The sequence below is a fragment of the Callospermophilus lateralis genome, chromosome 9 (genome assembly GCF_048772815.1).
Source record: "Callospermophilus lateralis isolate mCalLat2 chromosome 9, mCalLat2.hap1, whole genome shotgun sequence".
Taxonomy (NCBI): domain Eukaryota; kingdom Metazoa; phylum Chordata; class Mammalia; order Rodentia; family Sciuridae; genus Callospermophilus; species Callospermophilus lateralis.
Window position 1 is genome coordinate 59,707,361 of NC_135313.1, and position 12,636 is coordinate 59,719,996.

The following is a 12,636-nucleotide window of genomic DNA, read 5'->3' on the forward strand; positions in this document are numbered from 1 at the left end:
AACTAGGGAAGAAATAGCTAGGAGTAGAAAAAGAGAATGGAACTTTAACGTAGACAGAATTTTTATGTGTGTTTTTTAATGTGTCTGAGTGGGCTTTGTTTCTCCACCCTTAAGGTTCAAAGATCATCCAACATTAAATGAAAGGTATTTATTACTTCATCTGCTTGGAAGAGGTGGCTTTAGCGAAGTATATAAGGTAACATACATTTTAATGTTATTCTCACTAACAACTATAAAAATTCTCATTATAGCAAAGATATAGAGTATGTGGTTAAGAAGTACTTGTCTAAACACCTGTCCTTGCCCCTGCACTATCCCCATTTAATTCTCTCAACAACTCTAACTTTATAGATAAGACTGAGGCTCAGAGAGGGTGACTTAGCATAGTCACTCAGGTAATAAGTTCATCTGACTCCAAAGAGAGCATTCCAAACTTCTTCATCACTGTATTATGTCTGTTTTCGTGCTTTAATGATTTTGTAACAAAACAGTAATTTTACTGTTTTTCCTCTACTACTTATTTTTAGGTTAAATTTGCAGGTGGGGGGACTGGGGAACCTACCTTCTAACAAATATGTAAGCTTCTAAGTGTTTTGGGTTTTTTAATTAAAAAATATGAAAATTTTTTTACTTTTATTTTTGCAGTGCTGAGAATCTAACCCAGGGCCTTGCTCATGCTAAGTGTGTATTCTTATCACTGAACTGTACCCTGAACCCCCCTATGTGTTTTTCACAGGGATACCTTTGTATATAAATGACAGTGGAACTGAAATTATTAAATCTTTTTGCAGTGACATTTATTGCTATTAAAAAAATACTTATGAATCATGTGAAGACTTAAAGTACAATCATTCTGGTTTTGGTTTTTCTTTCTTCCTTTTTTTAAAAATTTTTTTTAGATGTTAATGAACCTTTATTTTATTGATTTATTTATGTGGTGCTGAGAATCAAACCCAGTGCCTCACTCCTGCTGGGCAAGTGCTCTTCCACTGAGCCACAAGTCCAACCCCTCTTTCTTTCTTTCTTTTTTTTTTTTTTTTAACTTAAAAAATAGATTGATTATTTGAATAAATCAAGTACCAAAAAAAATTTTTGAGACCAGAGAATGTTGAAGACAGGTTGGATATTTGATGTGATTAAGGAATAATTATAGACGTAGTTAGGATAGTAGTGGTAATGATATGTGGTTACATTTTAAAAGCCTTGTTATCTATAAGAGATAAATACTGAAGAAATTATGGATGAAATGATATATAGTCTGAGATTTGTTTTTAAAAACATCCAAGAAGGGCTGGGGATGTGACTCAGTGATAAAAGTATTTGCCTCACCTGCTGGAGGCCCTGGATTCAATCCTTAGCACTCCAATGAGTAACAAACAAACAAATAAATAAATTCAAGGAAGAATATGCTTGAGAGGCTGGTGATACAGTTCAGCAGGTGGTGTGCTTGCCTCTCATACATGAGACTCTGGGTTCCTCAGCACCACCAAAAAAAAAAAAAAAAAAAGGACAGAGAGCAAGAAATACACATATATAAAAAAGCATGTGTAATAGGAAATAGACGAGACAAGACAAGACTTGCAAAGTGATGATAAATTTTGAAGTTGGATGGTGGATATGTAAGGGTTCATTATACTACTTTTTACTTTTGTATATGTTGGGCAATTCTGTAATGACTAGTTTTTTTTTTTTTTTTTTTTTAGTAATTGGGAAATTATTAGGAACTTATTTAAAAAAAATGAAAAAGAAGTAGGGGATTACCAAGAAAAGATAGATAGAAAGGTTTGTTTTATCTGACCCATAGAAAAGCATCCCAGCCATCTGTTTTTCTTGCTGCTTACTACTACTACCAGTACAGAAGAAGAGGTCCATTTTAAAAATAAATACCAGTTTTATTTATTAATCTTGATTCAGTGTGTTAACATTTGAAAACTTGAATGTGAAAATTCACATTAAGATTTTCTAATTTATCACCATGAAACTTATATCTCATTCACTCAACTATATGTGTCACTCAACTATATATAACATTTGCAGAGATGATCACTAAAAGTTGTAATATTCTTCTAACTCTTAGTATTATTGAAAATTTTTTCACTAAAATTAAAATATAGATCTTTAGTTATTTACTTGATCTCTAGAAATCATTGTTCTTTGCCTTTAATCCTAGGCTTTTGACCTATATGAACAAAGATATGCTGCTGTGAAGATCCATCAGCTTAATAAAAGCTGGAGAGATGAGAAAAAAGAAAACTACCACAAGTAAATATTAGTATTTTATGGTTTTTAAAAATTGAAAAAGTTTTAATGGTCATGGAGAATTAACACACTCTCTTTCCATAGGCATGCCTGTAGAGAGTATAGAATACACAAAGAACTGGATCACCCCAGAATAGTTAAACTCTACGATTATTTTTCCTTGGACACAGATACGTAAGTGAATACTCAAGGATTTAAGTTTTAAGAAAAGATACCTTTGCTTTTGCTTTCCCTATCCTGTGGTGATGATATAAATATTCTCCATTGTGATGCTGAATTACTAAACAATAGTTAACGCCTGATTTTTTTTTTTTCCTCTTTCCTGTTGTAGGTTTTGTACAGTGTTAGAATACTGTGAAGGCAATGACTTGGATTTCTATCTGAAGCAACATAAATTAATGTCAGAGAAAGAAGCTAGGTCTATTGTAATGCAGATTGTAAATGCACTAAGATATCTCAATGAGATCAAACCTCCTATTATACATTATGATCTTAAGCCAGGTAATTAATGAAATGTGTTTCATAATTTTTTTAAAGTTCTAAACTGTGAGTTTTAGAAAGTCGTATTCAGTTAAGTCCTTTGAAAATACACTTTTTGGTTTAGTTTTTAAAACTTCAGTGGAATACTAGGAGAATTGCAAGTGTTATTATATTGCCACATTTTATTTGTTTGTTTGTTGTTTGTTTTTGTGGGGGAGGGGGTTGAGCCCAGGGGTGCTTAACCACTCAGCCACATCCCTAGTCCTTTTTAAATTTTGAGACAGGGTCTCACTGAGTTGCTTAGAGCCTTACTAAATTGCTGAGGCTGGCTTTGAACTTGGAATCCTCCTGCCTCAGCCTCTTGGGCGTCTGGGTTTACGGGTTGGTGTGCCTTCCACCCATATACTGCCACATTTGGGTTTTTTGTTTGTTTGTTTGTTTGGTACCGGGGATTGAATTCAGGGGCACTCAACCACTGAGCCATATCACCAGCCCTATTTTATATTTTCTTTAGAGACAGGTTCTCACTGAATTGCTTAGGGCCTCACCATTGCTGAAGCTGGCTTTGAACTTGTGATCCTCCTGTCTCAGTTTCCTAAGCTGCTAGGATTACAGGAGTGCACCACCACATTCAGCTTATATTGCCACATTTTAAATAAATATTTAGTTCCCCAGAGTTAAAAGTATCAAAGATAATGTTTTGCACATATATGTCATAAAAAGAATCATATATTTTGTTCTTAGGAAATATCCTCCTGGTAGATGGAACGGCATGTGGAGAAATCAAGATCACCGATTTTGGTCTGTCCAAGATTATGGATGATGATAGCTATGGTGTAGATGGAATGGATCTAACTTCCCAAGGGGCAGGCACTTACTGGTAAATGTATTGTTAAAAATATCACAATTATCTAGCCCCCAGTGCTTTATGAGAATTTAGTTTTATTTTCATTTGTCTTTGAAATTATTATGATGAAGGTATTAATATTAAGCCTCTGATCTGAGAGGAAGAATATCGTGATTAGCCTTCTTTTCTCAACTGTAAATACCAGCCAACCAGAAGGAGAATGACGTGTGTGGCATTAACAAATGACTTCAGTACCCACCAGCCAGAAACTCCACACATGGAGACTTCATGGATTTTCTTCTGTAATGTTACAGTGATACTTACCATGCATGTAGATATTTATATAAATATAATGTTTTAACTATACAAGTGAAAACTAAGCATCCAGCTTCCTCTGTAGCAGTTTTGTGATTGAAGTACCACAAAAAAAAAAAAATTCTAAAGACTTCATAAACATAGATAGAATCAGTTCACAGATAAAAATCTAACTGAATGTCATCTCCCCAGAGTACTTAGGTATTTATAAAAGCTGAATTTTCAAACTTACTGGTAGATTCACCAAAGTAAGAACATAGACTATAAAAATCTCAAAACAAACATAGTTTGCAGAATAAATTAGTTTAGGAAAAGGAGTGGAATTTTAATGGGAAGAGAAATATACTCATCTTGAACAGGATTTTGACTGCAGATATAAATGTGACTGAGGGTTTCATCTTCACATAGCTTACATGGGCACATGATAACCTGTTCTACAAGATGCCACAGGTCTATATAGATTTGACTTTCATGAAAAGGGATTACTCAGAATCCCTTTTGTGCTGGTAGCATTTCTTCAGGAATCTGGTGTGGATAAAATAACAGTGTCAGTGTCCCCCCTCCCATATTTGAAGAAAATTGCCCTGTAAACTTCTAACCCCTTAAAAGTTAATATATTTAATCATTAGTCTTCAGACTTTTTCTGTTAGCAACAGGACTCATTTTTTTCTTTTTTTTTTTAAAGAAAGAGTGAGAGAGAGTGAGAAAGAGAAAGAGGGAGAGAGAGAGAGAATTTTTTTTAATATTTATTTTTTAGTATTCGGCGGACACAACATCTCTGTCTGTACGTGGTGCCGAGGATCGAACTCGGGCCGCACGCATGCCAGGCGAGCGCGCCACCGCCTGAGCCACATCCCCAGCCCAGGACTCATTTTTTTCACAAGAACTTAAAATCCCAATGATTAAATCAACAAAAACAAGGCTCTTTGGTAGAAACCTTGCCTTTGTGGAAGACAGCTTGAAAATCATATTCTGAACAGGAAATCATTCTTCTTCTGCAGAACATACTCATTATTTGCTTCCCTCTTGCTCTGGCTTCACTAATGAAGGTCAACACAAGGAAATTTCCCTCAGTCATGAAACAGGGAAGCTTACTTTAGGGTCTGTGCAGGAAGGAGATACAGTTATGATGTTCCATATAGGAACATGACTATATTTCCGATAGAAAAAGTTTCCCACAAATGGTTAGTGTCTATGGCCATATTATTTAGCTGTGTTTTTAAAAACTGGGATGGTTTATCCATATTTTTAGAATACATGTATATTGCTTTAATAAATTATGTGTCATCCCCACAAACTTAGATTGGTCAGTATCACTTAGAAAAAATAAGTTTGTCTCCTCCTTTCTCCCTGAAGTCAGATGCATTCATCCATTAAAATCCTGGTGGACTTTTTTCCCTCAGATTTCCTTGGTATCTAGCTTCCTTGCTTACATCCTTTTGCCTGTAGAGACAATATTCATAGTGTTCAAGGGCCCTGCTTTCTTAGTTACATACATAGACACCTATACAAAATATTGACACTTTCATTGATAGAACAAATCTAAGCCTTTTGCTTTATTTGTTGGGGGAGGAAAGGATTTCCATCATAAGTGAGTCATCAGTTATCTTTGGTGGCTCTACTTTAAGAAAGTTTCTTGCATTTTTAAGAGATCTTTCAATGTCCTGCTGAAACCTCAGTGATTTTATTTAGTACACTGAATATAAAACTAGATTTTTAAAAAATAGATTCCCATATAACTTCATTGCTCCTTTTCACGATTTTTAATTTATCTGAAGTGTGAGATGCTTGCATTCCTGATGGATCTTTTCACTTCTTTTAACCCTTCCTTTATCAAAAAAAAATGAATTAATGAATAGCACTTATAAATTTTTAAAAAATAGTATTTTTGAATACTCGGTATATTTCAGACACTGCCAGTGCTTGAAACTGCACTGTGAATAAGAGCTTTTTGAACTGTTCACAGTCTAGTCATCATAGCGTTACCACACCATCCTGCCCTAACATGGGGCACAAGCAAGGCCCTACCTGGAGAGACATAGAGAAGGCTCATGGAGGTGGGGTCTTAAAGAAGAAATTGTGTTCCTCAAATGAAATGGAATGATTAGGGAGGGCATTAGGTAGGTTCAAAATCAGGGAAAAGGAGAGAAGTTATAAGGAAGCAAGTGAGTTAACTGGGGATTAGAAAGTATGGATAGCGCGTACAGAAGTTTATATTGTTGTCAAATTCGGTTTATTTTAATTTTATTTTTATTTTTAAAGAGAGTGATAGGAGGTTTTATCTTGTTGACAGTAAGTGCTTTCCTGGTGGTTTAAACAAGAGAACCATGTAATTGATGGACATTTTAGGAAGGGAACTGCCTATAGTTTGAACAATGGTGAAGAGTGAAAGGAGAGGAGTTCTTCTCTTATTAGATACTCAAATTAGAATATTGTAATCTCTATGATAATTTTTGTTTCTGTAGATATATATGTTGATATAAAATATACTATCACAAAATTATATTTTTTGACTCTGGAATCGAATGATAAAAGAATGTAAATGCTTCAGAAGTTTAATTGATAGTATGAATAAAATGTGCATTCTAAGATTTAGAGTGTTTTTAAAGGTTTTAAGTTAAAGATTATTAACAGTATTCTTTTCTTTTTTCTCCCCCAAATAACTTTATAGGTATTTACCTCCAGAGTGTTTTGTAGTTGGAAAAGAGCCACCAAAGATTTCCAATAAGGTCGATGTATGGTCAGTTGGCGTCATCTTCTTTCAGTGTCTTTATGGTAGAAAGGTAAGTTACCCCAGCTTCAACTGAAAAGAGATATTAAGTTGAATTTTCCTTTTTAAATATAAAATTTTATTAATTTGAAGTCAATTTAAATCCTTTCATGGGAACCTAGCCTTCTCTCTTTATTCCTGAATTCCCATTGATTAAAATTATTTTAATACAGCAGTGTACTTGGCTTTCTCTCTCTCTCTGTCTCTCCAGTACTCTCTGTTAACACTGCTAATAACATTTGTTGTTAGGAACCCTGCGTCACTTTTCATTATCCTCCATTCTTTCCACTTTTTCTAACATCCACCATCATCCGAACTCAGACACAGTTTGGTCTGCTCATAATTTTCCACTGTGACTCCTCAGAGTCTCATTTTAATTCTTCACAAACTTTTTGGGTGGGGGGTGGGAGATGGAACTGGGGATTGGATCCATAAGCACTCTGAGCTACATCCCCAGCCCTTTTATTTTTTATTTGGAGACAAAGTCTTGCTAAGTTACTGAGGCTGACCTCAGACTTGGGATCCTCCTACCTCAGCCTTCTAAGTAGCTGGGATTGTAGGCATGCACCATTGCACCTGGTTCCAAACCTTTTTTTTTTTTTTTTTTTTACATTAAAGTCAGAAGTACAAGTTGTTGTAGAAATTATCCCACCCCATTCCTGCATCAGTATGGGAAGAGAGGTTAATGGACTTTTCTGAAAATTCACAGCATGTTAAGACCAAATCTAGGTCTCCTAACTCCAAATCTGGAGTTATTTTATCTTAATTATTTATATTGTAACAGCATTATGTTCTTCTTCTCCTTATAGCATTTTATCTGTGCTAAGGACTGTATTAGATAGGCTTTCTCAGCCTGGTGTCAGTTATAATCTGATTTCCATTGAGACTACATTCTAGCTTCTGAATTACAGAGGACAATATCTTAGAAAACAAGTTATTTGTTTTGGGGGATTCACTGATGATCTTTGTTTTAAATATTTTGTGAGATAAATATCCTAACATCTTATTTTTATTTTTTTAAAGCCATTTGGTCACAATCAATCTCAACAAGACATTCTTCAAGAAAATACAATATTAAAAGCCACAGAAGTCCAGTTCCCTGTTAAACCAGTTGTAAGCAGTGAAGCCAAGGTATAAAATTCACCTGTATAAGTTTTGTGCAGTAACTTTCAATTGTGGTTACAACATAGTAAGTACTTACTACCAAGTACCCTGACAGGAATCATCACTGCAGGTGATCTGTCCAGCAGGGGCTAGTGATTTGTGCTGGAAAAAGGAGCTGCTTTAGCCATTGGTTATTATAGTTTTCATCTTTTAAGTACTCAAGTATAGTTCCTGATTCTTTGTGAAGATCAGCTTGCTTTGAAAATCAGGGAAAATCACAAGGTCTGGGGCCATCATTACTTTTAAGTCTTAATCAGCTTATATTAATACTAAGATAAAATTTAAGCGCTTTTATATATATTATCTTTTAACAAACTTATGAAATACTTTAGTTATTTCTGATTTGTAAAATGAGAAACCAGCCTTACCACCTCAAAAGTACCTTCTTCAGAATCTTACCTGCAAGTAGGTAGCAGAGCTGCGGTTCCTATCAGACACCAAAATCCACACCCTTGACCTCTGTGCTGCCCTGCACTAACTCTTTAGAGCTAATCCAGTATAATCCATGTATATCCAGTAATCCAGTTCTAAACCATATGTCTTTGTAATAAAATAACAGGAAATAGATATTTCTAATTAATAGCAAAACTTTTTTTATGTTGAGTATTATCTTCTCCCCTTTGCCCTATTGACCTTTCATATCTGTTTTACTCCTGCTTTCTCATATTGTTCCCAAGCTCTTTTTTATGGGACTCCCTGTTGAAGTCTTCTCCTTTTAAAATCCCATGAAATTCAAAAAACGAACCCATAAGAATAATTCATAAGCCGGGCGTGGTGGTGCACACCTGTAATCCCAGCAGCTTGGGAGGCTGAGACAAGAGGATTTCAAGTTCAAAGCCAGTGTCAGCAATGGTGCTAAGCAACTCTCTGAATAAATACAAAATAGGGCTGGGGACGTGGTTCAGTGGTCAAGTGCCCCTGAGTTCAATCCCCAATACCAAAAAAAAAAAAAAAAAAATCATAAGCAGGCAGTATATAATTTTCTATATTTCTGTTATTCACATGTAGTATAGAAAAGTACTGTTAGATGTTTGCAATCATAGTAGCCTTGCAGGGTTTTACCTTATCTCACTAAGTATTTATTAAGCATTCCATTTTGCACCTTAAGTCTTTATTGTTCTTTTCAAGTTATTTAAGTGATAGTTATGATTTTTTAAATTTAAGAGGTAAATATAATGTTCTTTTAAAATGTAATGGAGATAATATGATTCCTTTAAAAAAAATATTGTTGGTTGTGGTGATGCACACTTGTAATCCCAGCTACTCAGGAGGCTGATGCAGGAGGATTTTAAGTTCAAGGCCAGTCTGTGCAACTTAGTAAGACTCTATCTCAAAATAAGGTCTTACCTATCTTGTGTCAATGAGAACAGAAATTGAATTAAATCATATATTTATTTTTTAATACTGACAAAAATGACCCTGAATGAATGGAATGTGTCACAAGGGAGTTCATTTAGCCTTCTCTGGTTCTATCCTTACACCTTATAGGTTTCATAATCACTTTTTAGTATCTGGAATTTATCAAAGGCTATTGGAGGGGTTCCATTTGCATTTTTTTTCCTTTCTTAATGTCCCTACAGAATACACCTTTGTCAAGTATTTTCCCTAACCTGAGTATGGGTGTCTTGTCTTTATTTACTTTCTACAAACTTCTTAACCTTGCTGTTGATAGCCTTTCATTCCCTCAAATTCTGCCTTCTACTGTATCAGTCACCTTTAATTTTTTATTCATCTTAATTATTTTCTTTCTTTTTTTTTTTTTTTAAAGAGAGAGAGACAGACAGACAGAGAGAATTTTTAATATTTATTTTTTAGTTTTTGGCGGACACAACATCTTTGTTTGTATGTGGTGCTGAGGATCGAACCCGGGCCGCACGCATGCCAGGCGAGCGCGCTACCGCTTGAGCCACATCCCTAGCCCCCTTAATTATTTTCAAAGTAGATTCTAAAACTTTTATTTATTAAAGACTAAAACAGATAAAGACCTCTAAAGAATGAGATGGATTTTAAGTAAATAGGAGTAAGCTAATCATGGTAAAATGAAAATAGCTAGGCATGAATTGATATTTAGAAGGAGAAAAGATCGTTTTAATGGCTGGCTTTGTTTTTTTTTTTTTTCTTTTTTCTTTTAAGGCCTTCATACGACGCTGTTTAGCATACCGAAAAGAGGATCGATTTGATGTTCACCAACTGGCAAATGACCCATACCTTCTCCCACACATGAGAAGATCAAATTCTTCAGGAAACTTACACATGGCTGGGCTGACAGCATCCCCTACGCCCCCTTCTTCAAGCATAATTACTTACTGACTTTCCTTCAAGATTGGCATGATATCTTTGAATTGCTTCCAGATGCAAACTTGAGTTTGAGAGCATTTGAGTGTTTTTTGTGTTGTTTTTTTACAGGACATGGTTAGGAACTGTTTGTGAACTAAATTCTTCATAGCATCATTTGTATGAGAGTGGATCATGGACAGTGAATAAATGCACACTTCTTACTCTGACCTTGAGCAGTGAAGGATGACTGCCTGTTGCACAGAAACAGGAATACCATGTTAAGATAGAAGAAAAATGGGGGTTTTTGTTTATTTGGGGGAACACTGTAAATAACGTTTGTAATACTTAAATATATTTGATTGTTACTAGAGAGTTCTAATTGAAGGGTAGTTTTTCATTATTTAAAAACACATGGAGAAAATATGAGACATATTTCTAACACAAGAACTACAGTGCCTGGATACATTCTTCAGCATTCGGCAGTTAATCTGCTGAAACCAAAGTAAGAACTGAATGACAGTGGCCATTGTGTTTTATAGTAGAATGTGAGAGTTAGAATCTTCGGACAGAGTTAGACTTTGTCTTTTGCCTATTCTGGCTTTTACCAAGTTGTACCTCGAAACCACATGTCCGTTTTTTTTCCACTGGTTATATTAAAGGGAGAGCTGTTAGTCCTAGGTATTTTATACCTTTGATGAAAAGATCTGCTTCTTTTGAAATCAGTTGAATTCACTAAATTGTAATATTTCCAGTGCTTTCAACATGTTAGAATTATTAACAGGTATATTTCTTTCATTTCCAGGCCTTGTTCATTAAAACAAGAGATAGTATGTAACCAAATGCAGACCAGTTCTATGCAGGATAATGATAAAATTCCCTTCTAGCTCTATTGTAAATTGTTGTACAGATGTCCTATTTCAATTACTAAGTTTCAGCAGCTTATTCTTGTACAAATGTTTAAAAATATGGCTTTTCTAATTGGATATTGTATTTTTTTTAAGTCTTCTTGAAGGCGCTTTAATTGCTGCTAAAATGATGTTGCTTCTTTGCTAAAAGAATTGAATGAGCTCCTTTGAAGGTGCAAGTTGACTGTACATTATAGAGATTAAAAACAGGCATTCACTAACAATCAAGGCATGTAAAAATGATCCATGTTGGGCATATTGAGTTCTCTAAATTAGTTTCCTGGGTTCTAGGGCTGTGGAGCACATAGATACTAGATTTATAAATTGTTCATGGTTATTCTACACTTGTAGAAGGTTCTTATCATCAAGGTGGGATGATAGTCCCATAAAAAAAGTTTCTTGTGGTTTTACAGATTTGTTAAAATGTGAACATTTTCTAACTGCCTTGTATGGGTAGAAACCAATATTTTTCAGGATGTTGTATTTCATTCTTACAAGGACCTTTTCTTTATTGTCACATTCATATTGCTGATACTTACATGTAAGTTGTCCATGTTGCAGAAAACAGAGGCTATACCTACCTACCACAGATTCCCCTTAATATTGTACAGTTAAACTGTGGCTCTTATTTCTGAAGTTGCAAGCCATTTTGTTTTTTCATTGTACATAGACACATTGTCTCTTTAAGATGCTGCTGAAATTGTAGAGAATGTAGCCAAAACAGTAATAAACAATAATAGTTAAAAAGTAAAGACTATGAAAATTACATTCAAAGATTTAGGATATTGGCTAACTTAGCTCCTTTACTTAAGGATCAGCTGAAAAAATTCTTTAAGTATACTTCAGGACAAGTATAAAGTGTTTGAAGCTGTTGGAGTTAAACCTAATAACCATTATCAAGGCTAATCCTGGGTAAGTAACACTTAGCACTATCAGGAGTGGCTCAAGGGCTATACCTGTTCCTCTGGAGATTTAAGATAGAAATCCTATAAGAATACTGACTTGGTCATGAAATGTTAGCACTGGCTGATTGTTTTTAGTGCTGCCTGCATGTTTTTCAGTTTTGTTGTTTGGGTTTTCATCTTTCTGAATCTTAAAGTACTATATTCATAAAGTCCTGAATTAAAAAGAAAATGCCCACTTTTATTTAAAAATTTGGTGAGGGCCTCACAGTGGCACATGACTGTAATTCCAGCGGCTCAGGAAACTGAGATAGCCTCAGCAACAGCAAGTTGCTAAGCAACTCAATGAGACCCTGTCTCTAAATAAAATACAAAATAAGGCTAGGGATGTGGCTCAGTAGTTGAGTGCCTCTGAGTTCACTCCCCTCTAACCGCGCCCCCCCCCAAAAAAAATTTTTTTTGTTGTTGAGGTATAGAATTGATGTTGTGAATCTTACATGAAGCTGAATAAGTGGTAGACCTAGATCACTGCTTCACCATATCTTTTTCAAGTGAATGACAGTTCTAGCTTATGTAAGAATGCAGAAGAGGGAAATAAGCCATAAAATGACACTGCTCCTTTGACCTGGGTTTAGGTAATCATTTTGATGTCTAAGGTATATAGGAGATGAATCAATTTAACAGATCTAGGTCTTCCTTCTAAAGTTTTTCCAAATG

At 34.9% G+C, this 12,636-nt stretch overlaps 1 protein-coding gene across 1 annotated transcript in view; it reads left to right on the forward strand.

Annotated features, from left to right (window-relative positions):
- The window catches only part of Tlk1 (tousled like kinase 1), a 130,468-nt gene extending 119,227 nt beyond the window's left edge, over positions 1–11,241 (forward strand). Inside the window, exons 14-21 of the mRNA XM_076865737.2 lie at positions 115–196; positions 2,171–2,262; positions 2,344–2,433; positions 2,591–2,760; positions 3,484–3,619; positions 6,573–6,684; positions 7,695–7,802; positions 9,969–11,241. Coding sequence (XP_076721852.1) covers positions 115–196; positions 2,171–2,262; positions 2,344–2,433; positions 2,591–2,760; positions 3,484–3,619; positions 6,573–6,684; positions 7,695–7,802; positions 9,969–10,145 — 967 coding nt within the window. The 3' untranslated portion in view covers positions 10,146–11,241. The remainder of the gene's footprint in view (positions 1–114; positions 197–2,170; positions 2,263–2,343; positions 2,434–2,590; positions 2,761–3,483; positions 3,620–6,572; positions 6,685–7,694; positions 7,803–9,968) is intronic.
- Positions 11,242–12,636: the final 1,395 nt, after the last annotated feature.